Source organism: Pan paniscus, chromosome 8 (assembly GCF_029289425.2).
Source record: "Pan paniscus chromosome 8, NHGRI_mPanPan1-v2.0_pri, whole genome shotgun sequence".
NCBI lineage: Eukaryota > Metazoa > Chordata > Mammalia > Primates > Hominidae > Pan > Pan paniscus.
In genome coordinates, this window is record NC_073257.2 from 85,437,463 (window position 1) to 85,461,269 (window position 23,807).

At 39.2% G+C, this 23,807-nt stretch overlaps 1 protein-coding gene and 1 non-coding gene across 3 annotated transcripts in view; one reads left to right on the forward strand and one right to left on the reverse strand.

Moving 5' to 3' along the window:
- Window positions 1–23,807, reverse strand: part of CFAP70 (cilia and flagella associated protein 70) — a 105,383-nt gene that overhangs the window by 7,774 nt on the left and 73,802 nt on the right. The window contains exons 21-26 of one of the 2 annotated variants that reach the window (XM_055092975.1): window positions 16,683–16,841; window positions 15,746–15,867; window positions 13,955–14,107; window positions 12,942–13,103; window positions 11,438–11,527; window positions 8,083–8,184 (exon numbers count right to left, since the gene is read on the reverse strand). In XM_055092975.1, coding sequence (XP_054948950.1) covers window positions 8,083–8,184; window positions 11,438–11,527; window positions 12,942–13,103; window positions 13,955–14,107; window positions 15,746–15,867; window positions 16,683–16,841 — 788 coding nt within the window. The remainder of the gene's footprint in view (window positions 1–8,082; window positions 8,185–11,437; window positions 11,528–12,941; window positions 13,104–13,954; window positions 14,108–15,745; window positions 15,868–16,682; window positions 16,842–23,807) is intronic. The other variant, XM_055092977.1, reaches the window with a different exon arrangement.
- LOC112441041 (U6 spliceosomal RNA) lies at window positions 17,566–17,672 on the forward strand. Its single transcript, XR_003029024.3, has one exon. It is a non-coding gene; the product is annotated as a U6 spliceosomal RNA (small nuclear RNA).

A 23,807-nucleotide genomic window follows, 5' to 3' on the forward strand; every position in this document is an offset into this window, starting at 1 on the left:
GATCTTGTGAGACTCATTCACTACCAGGAGAACAGTGCAGAAAAGAGCCACCCCCATAATTCAATCAGCTCCCACCTGGTTCCTTCCACAACAAGTGGGAATTGTGGGAGTTACAATTCGAGATGAGATTTGGGTAGGGACACAGCCAAAATATATCAGATGGGGTTTCACCATGCTGTCCAAGCTGGTCTCAAACTCCCAGGCTCAAGCGATTTGCCTGCTCGAGCCTCCCAAAGTGCTGAGATTACAGGCATGAGCCACCATGCCTGGCCTATCTTTTTGATTTAAGCTATTCTAGTGGGTGTGTAGTGCGGTGTCAATCTGCATTATTTTAAGGGGTATTTTAAAATTTTTTGGACATAATTTCAGATTAAATAAAAGTTACAAAAACTGTTCTCTCTTCTCTCAGGAAAGAATACATGTACTGTATACATATTATATATATGTATACATATGTATATATGTATATATGTAATATGTATATATTATATATGTATATATGTATATATTATATATTATATATTGTATATTATATATGTATATATTATATATATGTATATATGTATATATATAATACATATACAGTAGTCTCCCTTATCTGAGGTTTTGCTTTCCACACCTTCACTTACCCAAGATCAACCTCGGCCCACCAAGATCTGAAAATATTACATAGAAAATTCCAGAAATAAACAATTCATAAGTTTTAAATTGCACACTGCTATTATGAAGAGCCTGATGAAATCTTGTGCCATCCCTCCCAGGATGTGAGTCATCCCTTTGTCCAGCATATCCCCACTGTAGACGCTACCTGCCAGTTAGTCACTTCATAGCCCTCTCCGTTATCAGATCAGCTGTCATGGTCTCACAGTGCTTGTATTCAAGCCACCCTTATTTTACTTAATAATGGACTCATAGCACAAAAGTAGTGATGCTGACAATTTGGATATGCAAAAGAGAAGCCATAAAGTGCTTCCTTTTCATGAAAAGGTGAAAGCTCTTGACTTAATCAGGAAAGAAAAAAAATGTATGCTGAGGTTGCTAAGATCTGTATAATGAACTTATCTTTTATCTATGAAAATGTGAAGAAGGAAAAAGAAATTGTGCATATTTAGTAGCACCTGTGGGCTATTAGAAAAAAATTTTTAATAATTATTTTAAAAAAGAAATTTGTGCATGGTATATATAGGATTCAGTACTATCCTTTGTTACAGGTATCCACTAGGGGGGTCTTGGAACATATCCCTGGGGAACAAGGAGGGATTACTGTATGTGTGTGTGTATAAAAGTTAGAAAAATATAGAAAAGTTAAAAATATGTAGAAAAGTTAAAGTATATATGTGTGTGTTTATCTACATAAACACACACCTAACTCTTCCTGAACATTTGCAAGTAAATTAGAGATATGATTCAATTTTAATACTTCAGAGTGTGTTTTCTAAAATCAAGGATATTCTCCTCTATAACCACAGTACAATTACCACAATCAGGAAGTTAGTATAGATAGAATACTATTATCTAATCTATAGACCTTATCAAGATTTTTCCAATTGTTCCAATAATATCATTCATTCATTTCTTCATTCACTCATTCATTTATTTGAGACAGGATCTTGCTGTATCACCCAGACTGGAGTGTAGTGGTGTGAACAGGTCACTGCTGCCTCGACCTCCTGGGTTCAAGCAATCCTCCCACCTCAGCCTCCCAAGTAGCTGGGACTACAAGGTGCCATCATGCCCAGCTAATTTTTTTAATGTTTTGTAGAGATAAAGTCTCACTATGTCGCCCAGGCTGTTCTTAAATTCCAGGGCTCAATTGGCCTCCCAAAGTGCCAGGATTACAGGCATGAGCCACCACGCCCAGCCCAATAATGTCTTTATAAGAAAATAAATCCAAGATCATGCATTGTATTCATTATTTATGTCTCCAGTTTCTTTTAATCTGGAATAGTTCTTGAGTCTTTGTGTTTCGTGACACTGGCATTTTTTAAAAATAGAGCACGATTTTGTAAACTATTCCCCAATTCATATTGTCTAATGTTCCCTCATAATCATATCAGGTTATGAACTTTTAACAGGAATACCATAAAAATGTTCTGTTCTCAGTGCACCATATCAGGAAGCACAAGCTGCTTATCTCAATACTTGTGATGTTAACTTTGATCATTTATTACATTGCTATCTGCCAGGTTTTTCTACTCTAATGTTACCATTTTCCCCTTTGTAATTAATAAGTATCTTGTGGGGAGATACTTTGAGACTATGAAATATTTTCTTACTCCTTGAACTTTTCAACCATAATTTTAGCATACATTGATGATTGTCCACTGAATCTATTATGATGGTTTCCAAATTGCGATTTTCCAATTCCATCATTCTTCATACATTTAGCAGTTGGCCTTTGACTGTAAGCTTTCCTTTCGCTACCACTTATTTGTTTAATTATATCACTGTGGGCTCATAGATTCTTATTTGTAATCCTTTTCTACAAATTATTTATTTGGATGCTCAAATTATCCTTGTTTTAGCCAGCAGGTGTCCCCACTTTAAGCTAGTTTCTGTTTGTTTTATTTTTTCCCTATGCTGTTTTGATATGTGCCAGTCTTTCTTTGAACATTTTTTACTTTCTGACTCAACAAGATCTCAGACTCATCTTTTACTTTCCATGCACTAGTTATGGAATTTTGGCCATCTTCCAAGAAGCCTCTGGTCCCCCGACAAACCCTTTCCTTCTAAACTGGACAAATGCCCTAGTTTCTTAAATGGATTTAGAAACCAAGACCTGAGCATTAGATGTGCTTATGCCCCCTGCCACCACTATTTATTTTTGAGACACAGGTATTTAGACACATATGAATATATTTCTATAAATACACATATATTTCTATATACCTATTTATACCTGTATCTATTTAATCTATCAAACAATGAGCTCTTATCAGTATCTCCCATTCTAATCCACCACTACAAGGTCATTCTATCCTTCTTGTTTCCACATTTGTAACTTCCTTTGAAGCACAGTGAAAAATGTGACTCCCATTATCCACAACATAATTATTTGTTAAATCATAGAATACCTAGTAATTTCAGAACTGCTAACTCATGACTTTGCAAAAATGAAGCCTAAAACTATACTCTAAAATGTGTATAAAGGTTTTTTCTCTTTAGCCTGATATATAGTATGTATTAGTCTACATTGCAAAGAATGTTTTCAAAAGTACCATGAGTTAATTATTTTTCTGCATTGTCAGTCTAATTACGTTATTCATTTGAAATACAATTTTATTTGGTTTTGTTTGTACATAATTATGTGGTCTCCCCATTTCTTGCTGATTTTCTTTTTTAAAAAATATACGAAACATTAGCATTGTCCCAAAAGTCAGAACTCTACAAAAAGGGACATCACAGTGTCATCCCTCTCATTTCCTCCCTCCTCTACCCATGCCCACTCATGTCCTGTAGAATCTACTCTCATTAATCTCGGTTTGTCCTTCCTCTGCTTCTTTTTTGCACTAAAGAAGAGATTCGGCCGGGTGCGGTGGCTCACGCCTGTAATCCCAGCACTTTGGGAGGCCGAGATGGGCGGATCACGAGGTCAGGAGATCGAGACCATCCTGGCTAACACGGTGAAACCGTGTCTCTACTAAAAATACAAAAAATTAGCCGGGCGTGGTGGCCGGCGCCTGTAGTTCCAGCTACTGGGCAGGCTGAGGCAGGAGAATGGTGAACCTGGGAGGCGGAGCTTGCAGTGAGCCCAGATCGCGCCACTGCACTCCAGTCTGGGCAACAGAGAGACTCCGTCTCAAAAAAAAAAAAAAGAAGAAGAAGAGACTCGTGTATATTTTCTTCTTTTTCCTTCTTTCTTATACAAAAGGTGGTATAATCTTGCACTTCACTTTTTTTACTTAATAATATAAACTGAAAATCATTCCACATCAGTTCATAGAGATCTTCCTCATTATTTTTATTCAGCTGCATAGTATTCCATTATGTGAATATACCATAGTTTATTTAGACATTCTCCCATGTTTAATAAATGAACTCCATTTAGGTTGTTTCCATTATTTTGCAATTGCAATAATGCTGTAATTAATAACTTGCGCACGCTCATTTTCAAATTGCTAGAGGAAGCGCATCATGGTAAATTTCTAGAAAACTCCAATTACTTTTAAATACCATCTACTCAAAACCTAAGTTTCCATATATATGTCAGTCTATTTCTGTCTGCCAATTGTTTCACTTACCTACTCTTACACTAATAGCACTCAGTGTTAATTGTTGCAGCTTCATAATAAGGCTTGATATTTAATAGGAAAGCCACTCTTACTCTTTCTTTCATACTGTCATAGCTATTTTTTTTTTTTTTGGCCTTTATTCAACCAAGTGAATTTTAGGATTTATCTCATCAAGTTCCTTGAAAATCTTATGTTATTATTTTTATTGGAATTGCCTTAAACTTAGATATTAACTTAGGGAAAACTTTCATCTTTATGTCATCAGAACTTCCTGCCCATGGACATGGTATATCTTTCTATTAGATTTTCTTTTACAATAAAGTTTTATGATTTTCCCCACACAGGTCTTGAATGGGATTTTAAAAATCAGACTTTCAAATTGATTGTTCCTGATTTTGATGACATTGATTTTTATATTGATTTTTATCCAGCAACTTTGTCCATCCACTTTGCGTTAATCTTCATTGACTAAATTTATATTATTCAAAAGTCAAAAGGATATAATAAAGCATACAATGAGTTTTGCTTCCACCCGTCTGCCTATACACCCTGTTCCCCAATGACTGCCCTGACTAGTAACCATCATTGTTAGTTTTTTATCTACCATTTCAGTAGTGAACTCTTTTATTACATATTTCAGTTTGCTTGTAAATTTTCTTGGGTTCCTACCTAATCCTTTTACCTTCAGTTTCTTTTATGTGTGTATGTATATGTGTTATTGCCTTAATGGAACCTCCAGTATAGTTTCAAGTAGAAGTGACGATAACATTTTCCTTATCTTGTTCCTGACTTCAAAAGGAATGCTTCTAACTTTTCACCATTTCATATAATAGTTTAGATTTTGGGACATGTAGTTTCAGATTTTAAAAAAGCTAGTTTGCTTTTTTAAAAAGTCATGAATGGGTGTTAATTTTAGCCAATGATTTAGTTTTTAAAATAATTAATAGAATAAAAATAGCCTATGATTTTAATTTAGTCTCCATTTCGCTGCTAATATTATTTGTGTCTTTCCATTTTAAACAAAATTCTTAGTCATGCAAGAGGTTTGTCTGTTCACTAGTCTCTGCAAAAAACAGCTCATAATTTTGTTAATCCTATTTTGTCCTTGTTGAAATTTTCATTTATTTCTACTCCTTATCATTTTCTCAATTATCATTTCTTTGAGTTTCCTTGCTTTCCCTTTACTACTTTATTTATTTAAATAATTAATTCATTGATTTTCAATCTTTGTTTCTAACATATGTATTTAAGGCTATAAATTACCCTCTATTTATTGCTTTAATTTTATCCCATAATTCTAATATATATTGGCTTTGTTTTTATTCAGCCTCATTTCAGTTATGTACTGAAGTATAACAAACCAACCCAAAACTTAATGGCTTAAAACATAATATGTTATTTCTCAAAATTCTACAGGTAATTTGGGCTGTTTTGCTGGTTTTCCCTGAGATCACTCATGCAGCTGAGGTCATATGACAATTTGGCTAGGACTGAAGGATCCAAGAAAACCTTACTCAAATAGCAGTTAATGTTGGCTGTTGGCTGGAGTGGTTCAGTTCTCTTCCATGTGGGCTACTATAGCCTTCTATAGGCTAAACTGGGCTTCTTCACAGCACAGTGGTCCCAGAGTTTCAAGAGTGGTAGCTGAAGGCTTCTAAAAGCCTAACCTCTGAGAATTCACACGATGTCACTTCCACCATATTCTACTGGTCAGGGAAAGTCACAAGTTTAGCTTAGATTCAAGGGGGTGGAGAAATGAGAAAGAGACTCCGTCTCTTGATGGGAGTGAATGGCAACATAACATTGCAAAGGATGTGGACATGACAGCATAATTAAATGAGGACCATTATTATAAAAATCTACTATAAGGCCTAATTTTCTACTGCTGTGTATAACACCCATTTATCATATCACATTTTCCATAGATCAGAAGCCTGACATTATTCAACTAGTTCTTTGCTTAGGGTCTCACAAGGCCAAAATCAAGGTGTCATCTATGCTGAGTTCTTATTTGCAGGCTCTGGAGAAGAATGTACTCCCAAGCTTATTCAGTTTGTTGGCAGAATTCAGTGCTTTGTGTTTGTAGGTTCCTATAAGGTCCCTGTTTCCTTGCTGGCTTTCAGCAGGGGCTGCTGTTAGCTTCTAGATGCCACCCACATTCCTTGACATGTGGTCCTTCTCCATATTCAAGCCAGAGATGCTATACTGAATGATTCTTACGTTTCAAATCTGACATCCTTTCTGCCCCCACCACCAGAGAAAACTCTCTGCTTTTAGAAGACTTACCTGACTGGGTCAGGTCCACCCAGATAATCTCTGTATTTTAATGTCAACTGATTTGGTATTTTATTTACATCTGCAAAATCATTTTACAGCAGTACCTACATTAGTGTTTAATAGATTAATCTTAGGGGAGGGGGCTATCTTTAGAATTCTACCTAGCACAGAAGATTTCATATTTGAAGTGTCACAAGGTTTCTTCATTGACTTATTAATTAATTACAAGCATGTTTTCAGTTTCCAAAGGTATATGAGTCTTTTGGGCTTTATTTTGGTTGTTGATTTATAATTTTACTGCCATGTGATCTGTATGTATTTGTTGAACCCCTCTTTCTGGTTTTGCATGTGGTCAACCTTTATACATAACTCATTTGTACTTGAAAAGAATATGTGTCCTCTCATTGTTAAGTGAAGAGTTCTACATTGGTGTTTGAACTCAAACCTGTTGAATGGGTTATACATCTGTATATATATCCTATTTTTTTTCCTATTTGACTTATCAATTTCTAAGAGAAGTATATTATGGTCTTCCATACTGGCCCTTTTAGTTTAAAGATGAGGAAATTGAGGCCCAATAAAGTTAGGTGACTTGCCTCAGATCCTAGAGCTAGGTAGGGGAGAGCTGGGGTAAGAACTCTTTTTATTTATTTTCTTTTTTTTTCTTTTTTTTGAGACGAGGTCTCACTCTCACCCAGGTTGGAGTGCAGTGGCACAATCTCAGCACCCTGCAACTTCTGCCTCCCAGGTTCAAGGGATCCTCCCACCCCAACCCTCGAAAGTAGCTGGGACCACAGGCGCTCCCCACCATTCCTGGCTAATTTTTTGTAGAGGCAGGGTTTTGCCATGTTCCCCAGGCTGGTCTTGAACTCCTGGGCTCAAGTGATCCACCTGCCTCAGCCTCCCAAATTGCTGGGGTTACAAACGTGAGCCACTACACCCGGCCAGACCTCAGGTATTTTTAAAATGTTGATATTTGGGATATTTACACTAAAGAGAAAATCTAGTAATTTTTGTTTTGTTCATTTCTCTTATAATAATACTCCCTGCCAATTTGGTGTCATACTGTCCAGTGGAAAACTGAGGGCTACTGTCGTTATTCCCAATGTGATCTTAGACTGATACGCAAGTTATTTAAGTCTAACTATGGGAGAGTTATTTTTAATAGGTAAAGCACCTATCATGAACTCCCACATTACCCTCCACCCAATATCCCATCTAAATCAAGGACAAGCACCCTCAGCCAGCATTTCAATGGGAAGAAATGATTCAGAAACACTAGTAGAACATCTCCTTCATCAATCTGTGACCTAGTTTATGTTGTGATACAATATTGCTCCTATTTTTAGAACTTCCTTTCCAGAGAAACACACCTAAATATATTATTTTTAAGCATGTTCCAAGTACAGCCTGCCCAGACTTGGCCCTTCCTTTGTCATCAGCATAATGATTACACCTAGAGCTTATCAGATTTCAGCTACCATGCATTAATGGCCATCTGCTGCCCCTTGCTTACTTGACCCCTCACCTCTGTGCCCTAAAAGGGCATTGTGTAAGGACAATAAACACTCACTTTCAGGCAGACCAGAGCCAGATATGCCCATACTTCAGCATTGTAGTTGTTCAATGCATTGGCTTCAGAAAGAGCATCCTCAGCCTCTGTGAGCTCCTCCAGCTTGACAGAAAAATGAGACATGTGAGTTAGCTTAGCTGAAACCACTATGTCCCAATAATACTGGTGTATATGACCTATACCAATGGTTTTCAACTTTTTAATATTTTTAGCATCAGAACTCTTTTCTTCAAAGGAAATCTTATGTGGTGGTTCAATATATGAACCAATTAAAAGTAGAAGAGCTCTGATTAAAAAGCCAGGTCGGGGATTCTGAAGCCCTGCCTAGTAAGCTCTTAACTTATACCCCTTTCTTCCTTCCCTCTACAGCAGTCCCATCAGAACATCTATAAACCATGGAGTTTCAGGTGCAAGGTTGGAAATCCACAGGAACTCACTCTCATGTGTGCATCATTCAGTGATTTCTCCACACACAGTGGGCTGTCAGATACATTTATAGTTTTTTTTCTTTACATTGTGCATCCTTTTCTTGAGGTAAAAATCTGATTTGCCTGTTGAAATACTATTGTCCAGAAAGCTTTCTTTCCCCTAGTATCAGTTATTAACAGCCCAATCCCGAGCAATCAATGCAGTATTCAGAAACTCTAGGGTGCACTCTGGGCTCTGCGCACGTGGAAATTGTTGCTGCTTCCTAAAACTGTGAGTTTGCTTTGTTGCTTTGTAAAACATTCCAAAAGGCTCTCCCTTCCCCAGTAAAGTAGCTCTTTTTTTCCTTTCTTTTTTCTTTTCTTTTCTTTTCTCTTTTCTTTCCTCTCCTCTCCTCTCTCCTCTCCCCTCCCCTCCCCAGCCACCCTTTTCTTTTCTCTTTTCTTTTCCTTTTCTTTTCCTTCCCTTCCCCTCCCCTCCCCCCTCCCCTCCCCTCCCCTCCCCTTCCCTCCCCTCCCCTTCCCTACTCTTCGACAGAGTCTCGCTGTACTGCCCAGGCTGGAGTGCAATGGCATGATTTCAGCTCACTGCAACCTCCGCCTCCCAGGTTTAATAGATTCTGTTGCCTCAGCCTCCCAAGTAGCTAGAATTACAGGTGCCCACCACCACACCCAGCTAATTTTTGTATTTTTAGTACAGACGGGGTTTCACCACATTGGCCAGACTGGTCTCAAACTCCTGGCCTCAAGTGATCTGCCCACCTTGGCCTCCCAAAGTGCTGGGATTACAGGCATGAACCACCTGTGTCCAGCCTACTTTTTCTGCTTTAAAATAATTAAATAATGGGTTTCTAGGCCAAAGACAAGAGATGGCCTTTCACCCACACCCATACTTTGGCCCACACTTTGAAGTCTCTGAGACATTGATTCATTATTTAATCAACCTACATTTGCCAAGGATTTGCTCTGTGTCGGGCAGTATGCTAGATGCTGGGAGTAAAAAAATAAAATCCTGTAGTCCCAGGTACTCAGGAGGCTGACGCAGGAGGATCAACCGAGCCCTGGAGGCAGGGATTGCAATGAGCTGAGATTGAGCCACTGTACACCAGCCTGGATGACAGAGCAAGATCCTGTCTCAAGTAAATAAATAAAATACAATATCTGCCCTCAAAGGGCTCACTGACAGATGTGTGAAAAACAAAACACAGGCCGGGTGCGGTGGCTCACGCCTGTAATCCCAGCACTTTGGGAGGCCGAGGTGGGAGGATCACCTGAGGACAGGAGTTTGAGACCAGCCTGGCCAACATGGCGAAATCCTGTGACTACTAAAAACACAAAAATTAGCTGGGTGTGGTGGCACATGCCTGTAATCCCAGCTATTCAGGAGGCTGAGGCAGGAGAATCACTTGAACCCAGGAGGCAGAGGTTGCAGTGAGCCAAGATGGCGCCACTGCACTCCAGCTTGGGTGACAGAGCTATAAGAAGATACCAATACTATACTGTTAAGTAGAAAAAAGGTTACAAAGCAGTAAATATTTACATTTTATACATTAAAATTGCTTTCATATATATGAAAAAAGACGGGAGGAAAGTGCATTCAAATGTTAACAGTGGTTATCACCAACTTGTGGAGTTATGGATACTTTAATGTTTTCTTCATATTTTGTATCTATTTGTCTATTTATTTTTAGAGGTGAGGTTTTGCTCTGTCACCCAGCCTGGAGTGCAGTGGCACAATCATGGCTCACTGCAGCCTCTAACTTCTGTGTTCCCACCAAGCAATCCTCCCACCTTAGCCTTCCAAGTATCTGGGACTACAGGCACATGCCACCATGCCTGGTTAATTTTTAATGTTTTTGTAGAGATGGGGGTCTTGCTCTGTTGCCCAGGTTGGTTTCTCTCAAACTCCTAGGTTCAAGAGATCCTTCAGCCTCAGCCTCCCAAAGTGCTGGAATTACAGGTGTGAGCCACTGCTCCTGGCTTCTTCTTAAGTTTCTATAATGAACACATATTATCTTTATGGCTGAAAAACAGCAATGAGGGGCTAAGTGAGGTGGCTCACACCTGTAATCCCTGCACTTTGGGGTGGATCACTTGAGGTCAGGAGTTCAAAACCAGCCTGGTCAATATGGTGAAACCCCATCTCTACTAAAAATACAAAAATTAGCCTGGCATGGTGGTGGGCACCTGTAATCCCAGCTACTCAGGAGGCTGAGGCAGGAGGATCACTTGAACCCAGGAGGCAGAGGTTGCAGTGAGCTGAGGTGACACCACTGCACCACTGCACTCTAGCCTGGGAGACAGAGCGAGACTCCATCTCAAATAAATAAATAAATAAATAAATAAATAAATAAATAAATAAATAAATAAGTGAGTAAGCTATTCAAAGAAAGGGAGAGACATGGAATCAATAATATGCCTGAAGAAATTAGGCAGGAACAAGAGGATGTTTGCCTCTTTGAAGACTGGAGGAAATGAGGGAAGGTTAAGTAAAGAGTTTTTAGGAGAAGCAGAGCAAAAGCTTCTGCCAGAAGTTACAGCAACTCCTCCTGCATATCAAAGGGTCACAGTGCTTAGTAAGTGTCAATCAATTTCTTTAATTGACTTGAATAGATTCTTCATCTCCCATATCACCTTTTTCTTACAGATAATATCACAAAGGAGTGTCTATACCAAATAACATGAATTTTTTTTTATTATGTAGCTTCTTGGTTCAGGTTTTTCTGGGATTTTTTAAAAAGATCTTTTATTTTTCTAGCTAGTTAAGTGACCTTCAGTTCACTGAACACCTTTGAAGAACAACTTTTCATTACAGCAGACAGCCCTGATTGCTATTCCAATGTCATCACAAACCCCCAGGATGCTTGGAAGGCCAAGGAATCAAGGTCAGCTGTATCCACAGCCCTAGTCTCAAGCCTTCATCCTCTTACCCGATAGCAGGCGATTCCCAGTCCTAGCCAGGTAAGGCATGAAGGTGATCTCTTACAGGCTTGCATATAGGTTTTCTTTGCCTTTTCATACTGTAGAAAGAAAGCACCACTAAGCTACTGTTCTAGAAGCTTCAAACCCCATATTGCTGGGATGATCATGGGATCTCTGATAATTGCTCTCCAGAACAATCTAAGTTAAGCAAGCCCTTTAATTGTACTTTGACGTCTACCTTAAGGGAGTTATCGCAAGAATATTGGTGAGAGGAGATGGATAGATCACATGAAAGAGCAGACTTTCACTTGGAAGTAGTTCCAAAGACATTTATAGTCTCTGTAAGAGTTGAGGCAAGGAGTTACACTGAAAGTGGGGGCAACCATCATGATTATCTGAATTCCACCTCCACTTCATGGATTACTCCCTTTCACTTAAATGCAACATCATGTGGTGGCATGACAAACATACAATCTCTGGACTAAAAGGTATACTTGATATAGCCTCATCATTTTACACCTTTGTTGTAAAAGATCTTAGAATTTTAGAAAAACTCAGAAGACAAACTTTCAAAGGACATAGCCCTGAAGGGACAATTTCTTGTCCTGTATCTCCAACATGAGATACATCTATAGCTGAGCCTCAGCAAACAGCCTAAGACCTGCTTGCCCGGCGTCTGCCTAAGTCAGCAGTGCTCTGAAGATGCAGCTTTCAATGACATCAGAAAGAAAACTTCTCCTTATATACTTCACTACAGTGGGATAGGGATTTCTCTCAAGCCTATGTGAGCTTTCCACTTAACATCATACAGCATCGTAATTTCTTGTTGCTGTTGCTGTTTTATATTAAATAAAAAGACAACTGGGTATTCTGACAGGAAAAATAGAATAAAGTCAAAACAAAAGCAGGGGAGTCAAAAGGCCTTTGGCAGAATGTTGATAATTGTTATAGTGAGATGATGGGTCCATGGTGTTTCATTCTACTATTCTGTTTGCTTTGTATGTACTGAAATTCTCCATAAAAGAAAGTTTTGTTTTTCCAAAGAACTCGGAATATTTCCCAAAATATGGGGAGGGACTGCTTCCATGGTCAGGTCAGAGCGCCCTATGGAATGGGGTTAGCCTCAACTAGATTAAATATAAACCTTTGTGTTTAGGAGAAAGTTTGGAGAGAAGTCCTTTTGAAGCCCATGATACCTTCTGTTAAGTAAGTCAAGCTAAGGATGTTTCTACTACTGCGAATACAATTTTAGCTAGCATAACATTTACTGAGTTCTTAAGAACTGTTTAGTAGCATAATGGTTAAAATCACAGACTCTGGTTTCAGCCTGCCTGAGTTTGAATGCTGCTTCCACTAATTACTGGTTGTCTGATGTTGGGCAAGTCACTTTACCTTTGGATGTAAAAGTGTCATTATTATATTACTAGTTTTAGTCCACACAGATAGATGTTAATGCTTGAATTACAATTAGTTCCCAGACCACGGGGTTATTCCCCATCCTCTACCCCTCACCTCTTTCTCTTCCAGATAGATGAGCCCCAGTCTCAGGAAGATGAAGTGCATCTCAGAAGCATCCATTACAAAGCTAATGGTTCGTTCATAGCATGCCTTGGCCTCAGAATGATTTCCACTCAGAAAATAGAGATGGCCCTTCAGGCCCCAGACATTGGGGTTCTGGGAAAGTGAAAAGCAAGTAGTATATGGGATAAGGTAGTATTTAAAAGTACCTTGATGATCTTTGTTTAACGTTTAAATTTAGATAGATTGTCCATTTCCTTTCTCTCTTCTTTTTCAGATCAACCGTTTTCTTTTTCTAAGAGCACTCAGAAACATAACCATTTAATTGTACAAGGAGACATTTTTCTAGCTCTGCCCTCAGGTTTCTTTCTTGCATTCTTCAAAGCCATTTTGGGTGTGGAGTAAATATTAAGAAAAACATTCAAGCATAACCCCAATACTGTTCACATGAGAAAATATAAGAAATCTAGAAAAATTGAAATAAACACTATCAGCTAAAGATATCCTTTTCTCTGCTCTTTGCAAAACTCATGATTACTTTTTTTTTTTTTTTTTTTGAGATGAAGTCTTGCACTGTCGCCCAGGCTGGAGAGTGCAATGGCTCAATCTCCGCTCACTGCAACCTCCGCCTCCCAGGTTCAGGCGAGTCTCCTGCCTCACCCTCCTGAGTAGCTGGGATTACAGGCATCTGCCACCATGTCCATCTAATTTTTTGTATTTTTAGTAGAGATGGGGTTTCACTATGTTGGCCAGGCTGGTCTTGAACTCCTGACCTCGTGATCTGCCTGCCTCGGCCTCCCAAAGTGCTGCGATTACAGTTGTGAGCCACCGCGCCCAGCCAACTCATGATTACTTAAGAAAAGCAAATGGAAGGGTACAGAGAGATGAGTTTACTGACAGCTGATGACCACCCTTCTGTTCACCAGAAATCTACGTGTGATATGGCATCACCACCTTTAAATAAAGCCCCTTCTCCAGACTCAAGAGGCTTTAGCAGAAGTCATTACCAGGTAGTCCATCTGGGCTGCTTGTTGAAGGTATTCCTCTGCCTTGGCAAAGTCCTTCTTAAGAATGTGTGTTTGGGCCAGCACCAAGTAATATTCACAGCTGGGGCCTCCTTGAGGGCATAACAGCTCATGTGCAAGCACTCTGTGCACATACTGCAAGGATAATCAGATTATAAGGAACATATAAATGGCTGCATTGCGTCTTTTTCGGTTGAAGGATTCTGTCTCTGATAATAAATAATACGAAATGTATTACAGAATGAAATAATTATCCTCAACTTCAAAAGGTAAAGGGTGAATTACAAACATTCTGCACTTCATAGTTCCATTACCAGCTATTCACCTAGTCACCAAATGAAGACATTACCAAGTGAATAACTTGCAATATTGTACAATTCTGGTCTTGCTGGTCATCATACTAGGTGAGTGTTAGACTGCATGTATTATGCAGCAGACAAAGGCACATCATCAACCACCCCATTTACAAAGGAGGTAACATTTTCAGGCAGCTGACATTGTAAGGAAACTTAAGTGAGGTAAAACTGCCTTTCTAACAATCTAGACTTGAAATCTTAGAAACATAAATGTCTGTTTTGGATCCACCTCCAAACATTGGTTATGTTTACCAGTTTTGTAGTTTGGGTCAATTTTTGTATTTTGTATTTTTTTTTTTTTTTTTTAGAGACAGGGTCTTACTCTGTCACCCAGGGCTGCTTACTGCAGCCTTCTGGCCTCAAGCAATCCTCCTGCCTTGGCTTCCCAAAAGTGCTGGAATTATAGGGGTGAGCCCCATGCCTGGCCAAATCTTTGCTTTTTACACTTTATAAGACCTACAAATTTAACAAAGTTAGATATACTTCTTAAGTCGAGGGTAAATCCTTCTTTTCATCTCCCACTGTTCCCATCTCAGCCTATAATGTAGAAAATTCTACATTATACTTACACCTTTTTAGGAGAATACTAGAGGGAACAGCTGCAGCTATTTTTTCTACCTGCCTTCTGGGTCTCTGACCTGGGGGAGCTAATGACTTATTTAGCTGTGGAAGAAGAGAGTCTGTTTCTATTTTGCTGAGGGTTAATGTGTTAAAGGCTCCTGCTTAATGTGGCTCAATCCCACCCAGTTAATAATTCTTGCCCTTTCTTGAGCTTGCCTGCCCTTGAGTAGGGCATGCACTTGGCAGGATCAAAACCAAACACTCCTGGCTCCTGAGTCTTGATCTCTCCTACTGCTTGCTCATGAATATGCTTCTTTCTTCCCATGTGATAGGCAGACCTCCTAGAATGCTCTTCTTCTCTGAGAGGAGGCTTCAATTCTTCAGCTGCTCTACCTGTGACTGCATGGGTAAGTCAAATGTGGGGCTAGTTATGTTGTCCAGCCAAGTTTTACCAATAAAAATAAGCTAATATTTTTATTCCCCCACATAGTACTGTGTATGTTTCTAGTTGGATCTAACCTAGAAGGGAAGAAGGGAATGATTTGGCTCCTGTGAACCCCCAACACTCACAAAATGAATTCCATAATAAAGTGATATCAGGCAACATATGCCTTAGAGTCTGATTTAGCTCTGTTGGTATTCTACAGGGAGCAGAACTTGCAGCGAGGTCTTCTGCTGCCATGTGCAAAGAGTGGTTCATGTTTGGATGTTCTTTCCGTTGGGCTTAAAGTATGCTCTCAAAAGCATATTTGATTTCTGTTTCACAAATATGGAAGCTTGAAAGATACCATTATGGATAGAATAAAGAGTTTGCTAAAATCTTTCCATCTACTTGCCCTTTTCCAAATACTCTGACCTGCACAGCCTTGACTTTCATCAAGAAACGTATGGTCTCCATGAAGATGGTGGTAGTTTGAGAAACACCATAATGAAGGCCGGGATGCAGAAGAGCTGATGAATCTTGACATTTTGATGCTTCTGAAAATATTACATTAAAAGGATTGAAGATTGGATATAACAGAAAAAGTGTCAGAAATTCAGACACATTTGGGCGGGCGCGGTGGCTCACGCCTATAATCCTAGCACTTTGGGAGGCCGAGGCAGGCAGATCACGAGGTCAGGAGTTCGAGACCATCCTGGCCAACATAGTGAAACCCCGTCTGCACTAAAAATACAAAAATTATCTGGGCATGGTGGAACGTGCCTGTAATCCCAGCTACTTGGGAGGCTGAGGCAGGAGAATCGCTTGAACCAAGGAGTCAGAGGTTGCAGTGAGCCGAGATTGCGCCACTGCACTCCAGCCTGGCAACAGAGCAAGACTCCACCTCAAAAAAAAAAAAAATTCAGACACACTCACTTGGCAGGGAGAGTCTTCTTATCTAATACATGAGAGGGATCATAATCTAGAAAGCAATTGACTGCTCTCTAGCAATGGTCCCCAAAAAGGAGCACTCAAAGGTTCTCAAGGTAAATCTACTTGTGGTTCCAAATGCAAGTACAACCAAATAAAAAGGTTTAAAAAGATATTCAGATCTTCTTGAATGTGAAACACAGTTTGTAGATGTTTTTTAAAAATGAAGAACTGTTAGGAAATCATAGATCTGTAGTTGGCTACTTCTGTGAGCTAAATATAAAATCCTTGCTTACTGAGAGAGTTACACCATTGAGTTTGGATTTCAGAGCCTGGTTATCAACTTCAAACAAGTCAGGATTGCCATTTCATCATCGTAAGAGTCTTCATCCTTGTCTAGCTTATGCCCCTCTTCCAAGTGGAAATCTTTATTTCTAGTTACCTTTCTTTGTTGGTATCTCCTTGATAAATGTGTTAGATGGTTTTTGGCTTATACTTGGATCCCAAGTTTGTGTAGTCAAAATGGGTTCTTGTGAATCAGACTGCAGTTTGGAGGATTCTTCAAGAAATTTGTCTAGAATAGATAATGCAGCTCCTGGTCCTAAATAGATGACATTTTAATGAAAAATAAAACTTCTTACATTGGGTGTTTAAAGATTATTGTAAGAGATACATTTTGCAAAGCATAAGAAACATATTCCCTAAATATTTCATGAAGGACAGACTTGTTTGGTAGACTTGTTTATATTTTTGAATAATTTAAAGAGTATAAGCTAAACTGACAAAACAGTTTCTGTCACTGTGACTCCCCAGTACAACCATGCTGCTAGTCCAAGTCATAATATCAAACAGATCCCTATTTTAAGTTATTAAAAAAAATAAATAAATCTTTTTATTTAAACATTTACATACAGATCTTTGCAAGGATACGTTTGTTTCAGTTGGGTTAAGATCTAGGAGTGAGGCCGCGGTGGCTCATGCCTGTAATCCCAGCACTTTGGGAGGCCGAGGCAGGTGGATCACGAGGTCAGGAGATCCAGTACCATCCTGGCTAACGCAGTGAAACCCCGTCTCTACTAAAAATACAAAAAGTTAGCTGGGCACGGTGGCAGGCGCCTGTAGTCCCAGCTACTCGGGAGGCTGAGGCAGGAGAATGGCGTGAACCCAGGAGGCGAAGTTTGCAGTGAGCCGAGATCACGCCACTGAACTCCAGCCTGGGCATAGAGCGAGACTCCGTCTCAAAAAAAAAAAAAAAAAAAAAAATAGGAGTGAAACTGCTGGCATGTGTATGTATGTTTAAGCTTATTTCAAAACTTGTCAGTTTCGTCCTCACTTTAGTAGCACACATACTAAAATTGGAACAGCACAGAGAAGATTAGCATGGCCCCTGCACAAGGATGACTCACAGATTCCTGAAGCATTCCACATTTTAAATGGCATGTAACAAAATATCACTCCATAAATATGTACAAATACTATATATCAATTAAAAAAATAGGAGGTTGGGGCCGGGCGTGGTGGCTCACGCCTGTAATCCCAGCACTTTGGGAGACCAAGGTGGGCAGATCATGAGGTCAGGAGATCAAGACCATTCTAGCTAACACAGTGAAACCCCATCTCTACTAAAAATACAAAAAATTAGCCGGGCCTGGTGGCGGGCGCCTGTAGTCCCAGCTACTCAGGAAGCTGAGGCAGGAGAATGGCGTGAACCCGGGAGGCAGAGCTTGCAGTGAGCCCAGATGGTGCCACTGCACTCCAGCCTGGGCGACAGAGCAAGACTCTGTCTAAATAAATAAATAAATAAATAAATATAAGAAGTTGGGCGAGGTGACTCACGCCTGTGAGCCCAGCACTTTGGGAGGCTGAGGCAAGAGGACTGCTTAAGCTCAGGAGTTCAAGACCAGCCTGAGAAACACAGTGAGACCTCATCTCTACTAAAACAAAAATTAGCCAGGCATGGTGTTGCACACTTGTAGTCCCAGCTACTCTTGAGGGACTGAGGTGGGAGGACTGCTTGAGCCTTGGAGGTAGAAGTTGCAGTGAGCTATGATTTTGCCACTGCACTCTGGCCTGGGTAACACAGCGAGACTCTGTCTTAAAAAAAGAGAAAAGAAAAGAAAAATAACCTTTAAAAATTGCCGTTTATTGGAAAGCCATGTAAGTATATGAAAAAAAAAAGAAAAAAATTACCAGTTTTCTCAAGTGGTTACACCATTTTGCATTCTCACTAGGAATGTTTGAGAGTTCCAGCTACTTCACATCCTTGTTATAAATTTGTCTTATCAATCTTTTTAATTTTAGCTATCCCAGTGGTAAATTACGTTGATTTTCAAATGTGAAACTGATCTTACAACCCTGCTTAAATATATCTTTTCTATATGTTGCTGAAATTGATTGGCTAATATTTGTTAAGAATTATTGTGTCTAACCAGGTGTGGGGCCTCATGCCTATAATCCCAGCTATTTGGGAAGCTGAGGTGGGAGGATCACTTGAGGCTAGGAGTTTGAGACCAGCCTGGGCAACATAACAAAACCTTGTCTCTTAAAAAAGAATAATAATAATAAAATTAAATAAATAAAGAAGTATTTTGTCTAGGCTTATGAAAGTTATTTGTATGTACTCTTCTTTCTTTGGGATGGCTTTGTCTGGTTTTGATACCAGGGTGATTACTGTTCTCAAATTACGAGTTTGTAAGTGTTCTCTTTTTCTCTATTTTTTGAACATGTGGTATGATTGGAATTATTTCTTCCTTAAATATTTAATAGAATACACTAATAAAGCATTTTGGGCCTGAAGTTTTCTTTGTGAGAGGTTTTTATTACCCGTTTAACCTCCTTAGGAGATATAGGGCTATTCAGATTGTTTCTTCCTGAGTACATTTTGTTAGTTTATGTCTGTCAAGGTATTCATACATTTCATTTAAGTTGTTAAATTTGTTGGCATTAAGTTGTTAATAACTTCTCCTTATTAACTTTTTAATATTTATAAGATTTTCAGTGATGTCCTCTCTCTCATTTGTGATATTGGTAATGTGACTTCTTTTTTTCCCTGATCAGATTTATCTGTTTCATTGATCTTCTGAAAGAAACAGCTATTGGTTTCATTGATTGTCTCTATTTTTGTCTGTTTTCTATTTCATTGATTTCTATTCTGGGCTATTATTTCCTTCCTTTTACTTATTTTGGGTTTAATTTGATTTTCTTGTTCTAGCTTCTTAAGGTAGAATCTTAGATCATTGATTTTAGACTTCTCTTATTTTCCAATATAAGCATTTACAGCTATAAACTTCTCTCTAGAAAATAATTTAGCTAATTCCACACATTTTGCTTTGTTTTGCTATCATTAAGTTCAAACTATTTTCTAATATGCTTTGTGATTTCTTCTTTGACCTGTGGGTTGATTATTTATTTATTTAGATCTGTATGTATTTATTTATTGAGACAGACTTTCACTGTCACCCAGGCTGGAGTGCAGTGGCACAATCATGGCTCACTGCAGCCTCAACCTCCCAGGCTCACGTGATCCTCCCACCTGAGCCTCCCTAGTAGCTGGGAATACAGACATGCCACCACATCTGGCTGTTTTTTTTTTTTTTAATTTTTGTAGAGATAGAGTTTTGCCATTTTGTGCAGGCTGGTCTCGAACTCCTGGCCTCAAGTGATCTGCCTGCCTTGGAGACCTGTGGGTTATTTAGAAGTGTATATTTCCAAATACTTGAAGTTTTCCTATATGTCTAGTGATGAGATGGTAAATGTTTAACTGCTGGCTGTCAGGGGTGTGGGTAGAGCCTGGTTTGCTGATTTCCATGACGTAAATTCTCCTACCATGGCCAATTTCAAACTACCAATGTTATGTCATTGAATATAGAGTTTCAATCCCATTACTGGGTATATATCCAAAATAAAACAAATCTTTCTACCAAAAGGACACATGTGCTTGCAATATTCACAATAGTAAAGACATGGAATCTAGCTAAGGTGCCCATCAATAGTGGTCTGGATAAAGAAAATGCAGTACATGTACACCATGGAGTACTGCGCAGCACAAAAAAGAACAAAATCATGTCTTTTGCAGCAACATGGATGCAGCTGGAGGCCATTATCCTAAGTGAATTAATGCAGGAACAGAAAACCAAATACTGCAAGTTCTCACTTATAAATGGAAGCTAAACACTGGGTACTTGTGGACATACCGACGTGATTCTAGTGAAAGAGAAGGTGGGGAAAAGGGGCTGACTGGGTTCTCCCCCAGCTCCTCCTAATGAAAAGAAATAAAAAGAAGCCAGGGATCCCCCAAAGCCAAATAAGCTCATGGATCAACTCATCCATGCTGAGGCTGGGGAAGGCTGGGGAAGGCTGGGGAAGGCTGGGGAAGGCTGGAGAACGAAGCAGCCATGCGGATGGCCTGAGCCACATGCAGAGAGGAGGAGCGGAGGGGAGGATTGGGCAGCTGGCCTGGCTAGCTATCGGGGTGGAGGGGCAAGGCCAGGGCCAGCTTACCCTGAAAATCCCCCTCACACATATCCAAAACTGCACCACTCATGTCACACAGCTGCAAGAACACAATGACAGGATTCAGAGAAAGGAATGAACATCACAAAACATGAATGTCACACACACACACACACAAAAACTATGCCAATATCATAGTCCCAGGCGGGCCACACCAAACCATGATGGATTCTACACTGGCTTAGAGATCTGAATGTATGGTACAAAACAACAGTCTGCTGCCAAAAGGACATTAAAACAGGGTCTGCACGGGGCTCCCTGTAACTGGGATTACAGGTGTGCACCACCACACCCGCCTAATTTTTGTATTTTCAGTAGAGACGGGGGTTTTACCATGTTGACCAGGCTGGTCTTGAACTCCTGACCTCAGGTGATCTGCCTCCCTCGGCCTCCCAAAGTGCTGGGATTACAGGTATGAGCCACCATGCCCAGCTAATAAGTTATATTTTTATTTTCATTCAGTTCAAATTTTCAAATTTCCCTGTGACTTCATCTTTCATTAGAGGAATATTTAGATATGCGTTGATCATTTCTAAGTGTTTAGAAATTTTCCTTTTTTTTTTTTTTTTTTGAGATAGAGTCTTGTTCTGTTGCCCAGGCTGTAGTGCAGTGGCCCAATCTCAGCTCACTGCAAACTCTGCCTCCGGAGTTAAAGTGATTGTCCTGTTTCAGCCTCCCAAGTAGCTAGGATTACAGTCGTGCACCACCACACCCAGCTAATTTTTGTATTTTTAGTAGAGACAGGGTTTCCCCATGTTGGCCAGGCTGGTCTCAAACTACTGACTTCAAGTGAGCTGTCAGCCTTGGCTTCCCAAAGTGCTGGGATTACAGGCGTGAGCCAAGAGCCACCACACCTGGCCAGATTTTCCTGTTATCTTTCTATTACTGATAACTAGTTTGGTTCTGTCATGGTCTGAGATCATACATTGTATGATTTCAATTCATTTAAGTGTGTTAAGGTCAGTTTTATTGCCTAGGATATAGTTTGTCTTGGTGATGTTCCATGTGCACTTGAAAGAATGTGTATCTTGCTGTTGTTGGGTGATCTATAATATCAGTTGGATCCCACTGGTTAATGGTGCTGTTCAATTTTTCTATATTCTGTTAATTCTCTGTCTAGTGGTTCTATCAAATATGGAGATAGGGGTGAGACACACCCAACTCTAAGTATGAATTTGTCTGCATCTCCCTTCGGCCCTGTTAGTTTTTGCTTCATTATCTTAAAAAGCTGTGTTGTTTAGTGCAAACACACTTAGAACTGGTATGTCTTCTTGGTGAATTAACCCTGTTATTGTTCTTTAATGTTTCTCTTTGTCTCAACTGATTTTCTTTGCTCTGGAGTCTTCTTTGTCCATTATTAACACAGCTACTCCAGCTTACTATTATTGGTTCATAAGCTCTTATTGTTTATCCTTTTATGCTTAATTTATCTATATCACTATATTTGTTTGTGGATTTTGGGGGACAGGGTCTCACTATGTTGTCCAGAGTGGTCTCAAACTCCTGGCCTCAAGCAATCCTCCCACCTCAGCCTCCCAAAGCACTGGGATTACAAGCATGAGCCACTACACTCAGCCTATATCATTATATTTGAAATGAGGTTCCTGTACACAACATATAGTTGAGGTTTTTAAAATTATTATTTAAAGTCAGTCTATGTCTTTTAATTTGTATGTTTAGACCATTTGCATTGAATGTAATTATGTTAGTTTCCTATTGCTGCTGTAACAAATTACTACAAGCTTAGTGGCTTAAAACAACACAAACATATTATCTTATAGTTCTCAAGGCCAAAAGTCTGAAATCAGTTTCACTGGATTAAGGTCAAGCTTTGACAGGGCTAGCTCCTTCTGGAGGCTCTAAGGGAGAATTTATTTCCTTGCCTTTTCAGCTTGTGGAGGCTACCTATATACCTTGGTTTGTAGCCCCTTTCCTCCAACTTCAAAGCCAGAAGCATAACATCTTCAAATATCTTTCTCTAGCCCTCTGATTCCGTTATCACATTGTCTTTTTTTTTTGTCTGTGACTTCTCCTGCATCTCTCATATAAGGACCCTTGTGGTTACATTGGACCTACCCAGACAATCCAAGATAATCTCCCCATTTCAAGATTCTTGACCACATTTGCAAAGTCTCTTTTGCTATATAAGGCAACAGTTCCAGGTCCCAGGGATTAGGACATGAACATCTTTGGAGGAGCCATTGTTTAGCCTACCATAGTATTTATTTATGTTAGGATTTAAGTTTGCCATTTTAGTATTTGTTTTCTATTCTCTCTGCTTTTTATTCTACTATTTTCCTTTTTCTGCCTTCCTGTGAATTATGCGAACATTTTTTAGTATCCCATTTTGACTTATCTATAGTGTATTAGAGTATATCTAATTGTGGTTTGTTTTTTAATGGTTGCTGTTAAGACAGAGCTGCAAACTATAGCCTATGGGCCATATATGACCTGCCACCTATATATATATATAAAAAAGTTGTTTTGGGACACAGTCACATCCATTTTTAAATGCATCATCTATGACTGCTTTCACATTACAGTAGCAGAGTTGATTATTTATGACAGAGACCAGATGGCCCACTTTCAAATTACTGTTTTAAAAAATATTTTATACTTGCAACTTGTAAGAGGGTTTGCCACACCACTTCATGCTGCTTCCATTACTGTAAATTGACATTAGTCTTATAAATGTGATTTCAGCTGATAGAATGGAAACTAAATTACAAGAGGTAGGTAAATTAGATATATAAGAAACTGAGACAAATTAAATGGAACACATGTACATTGCTCCATTAGTGATATATGGAAGTAGAGAAATACAATACTAGGTTAAATTAAGGCAGGCAAGAGATTGGGCTATTTTGAATTACCAACAGAAGAATGTGTTGGACATGGGCTATGAGTCTAGATGAAGAAGATGGAGACTTCCAGTTAAACAGAGTAGATAGGCTATGTATATATATTTCCTTATTCTTATTTCGAAAATCTCACTAAAATGAGAATTTAAAATGTATAAACCTACAAAGATGAAGAAAACAGAAGAGGAAAAGTA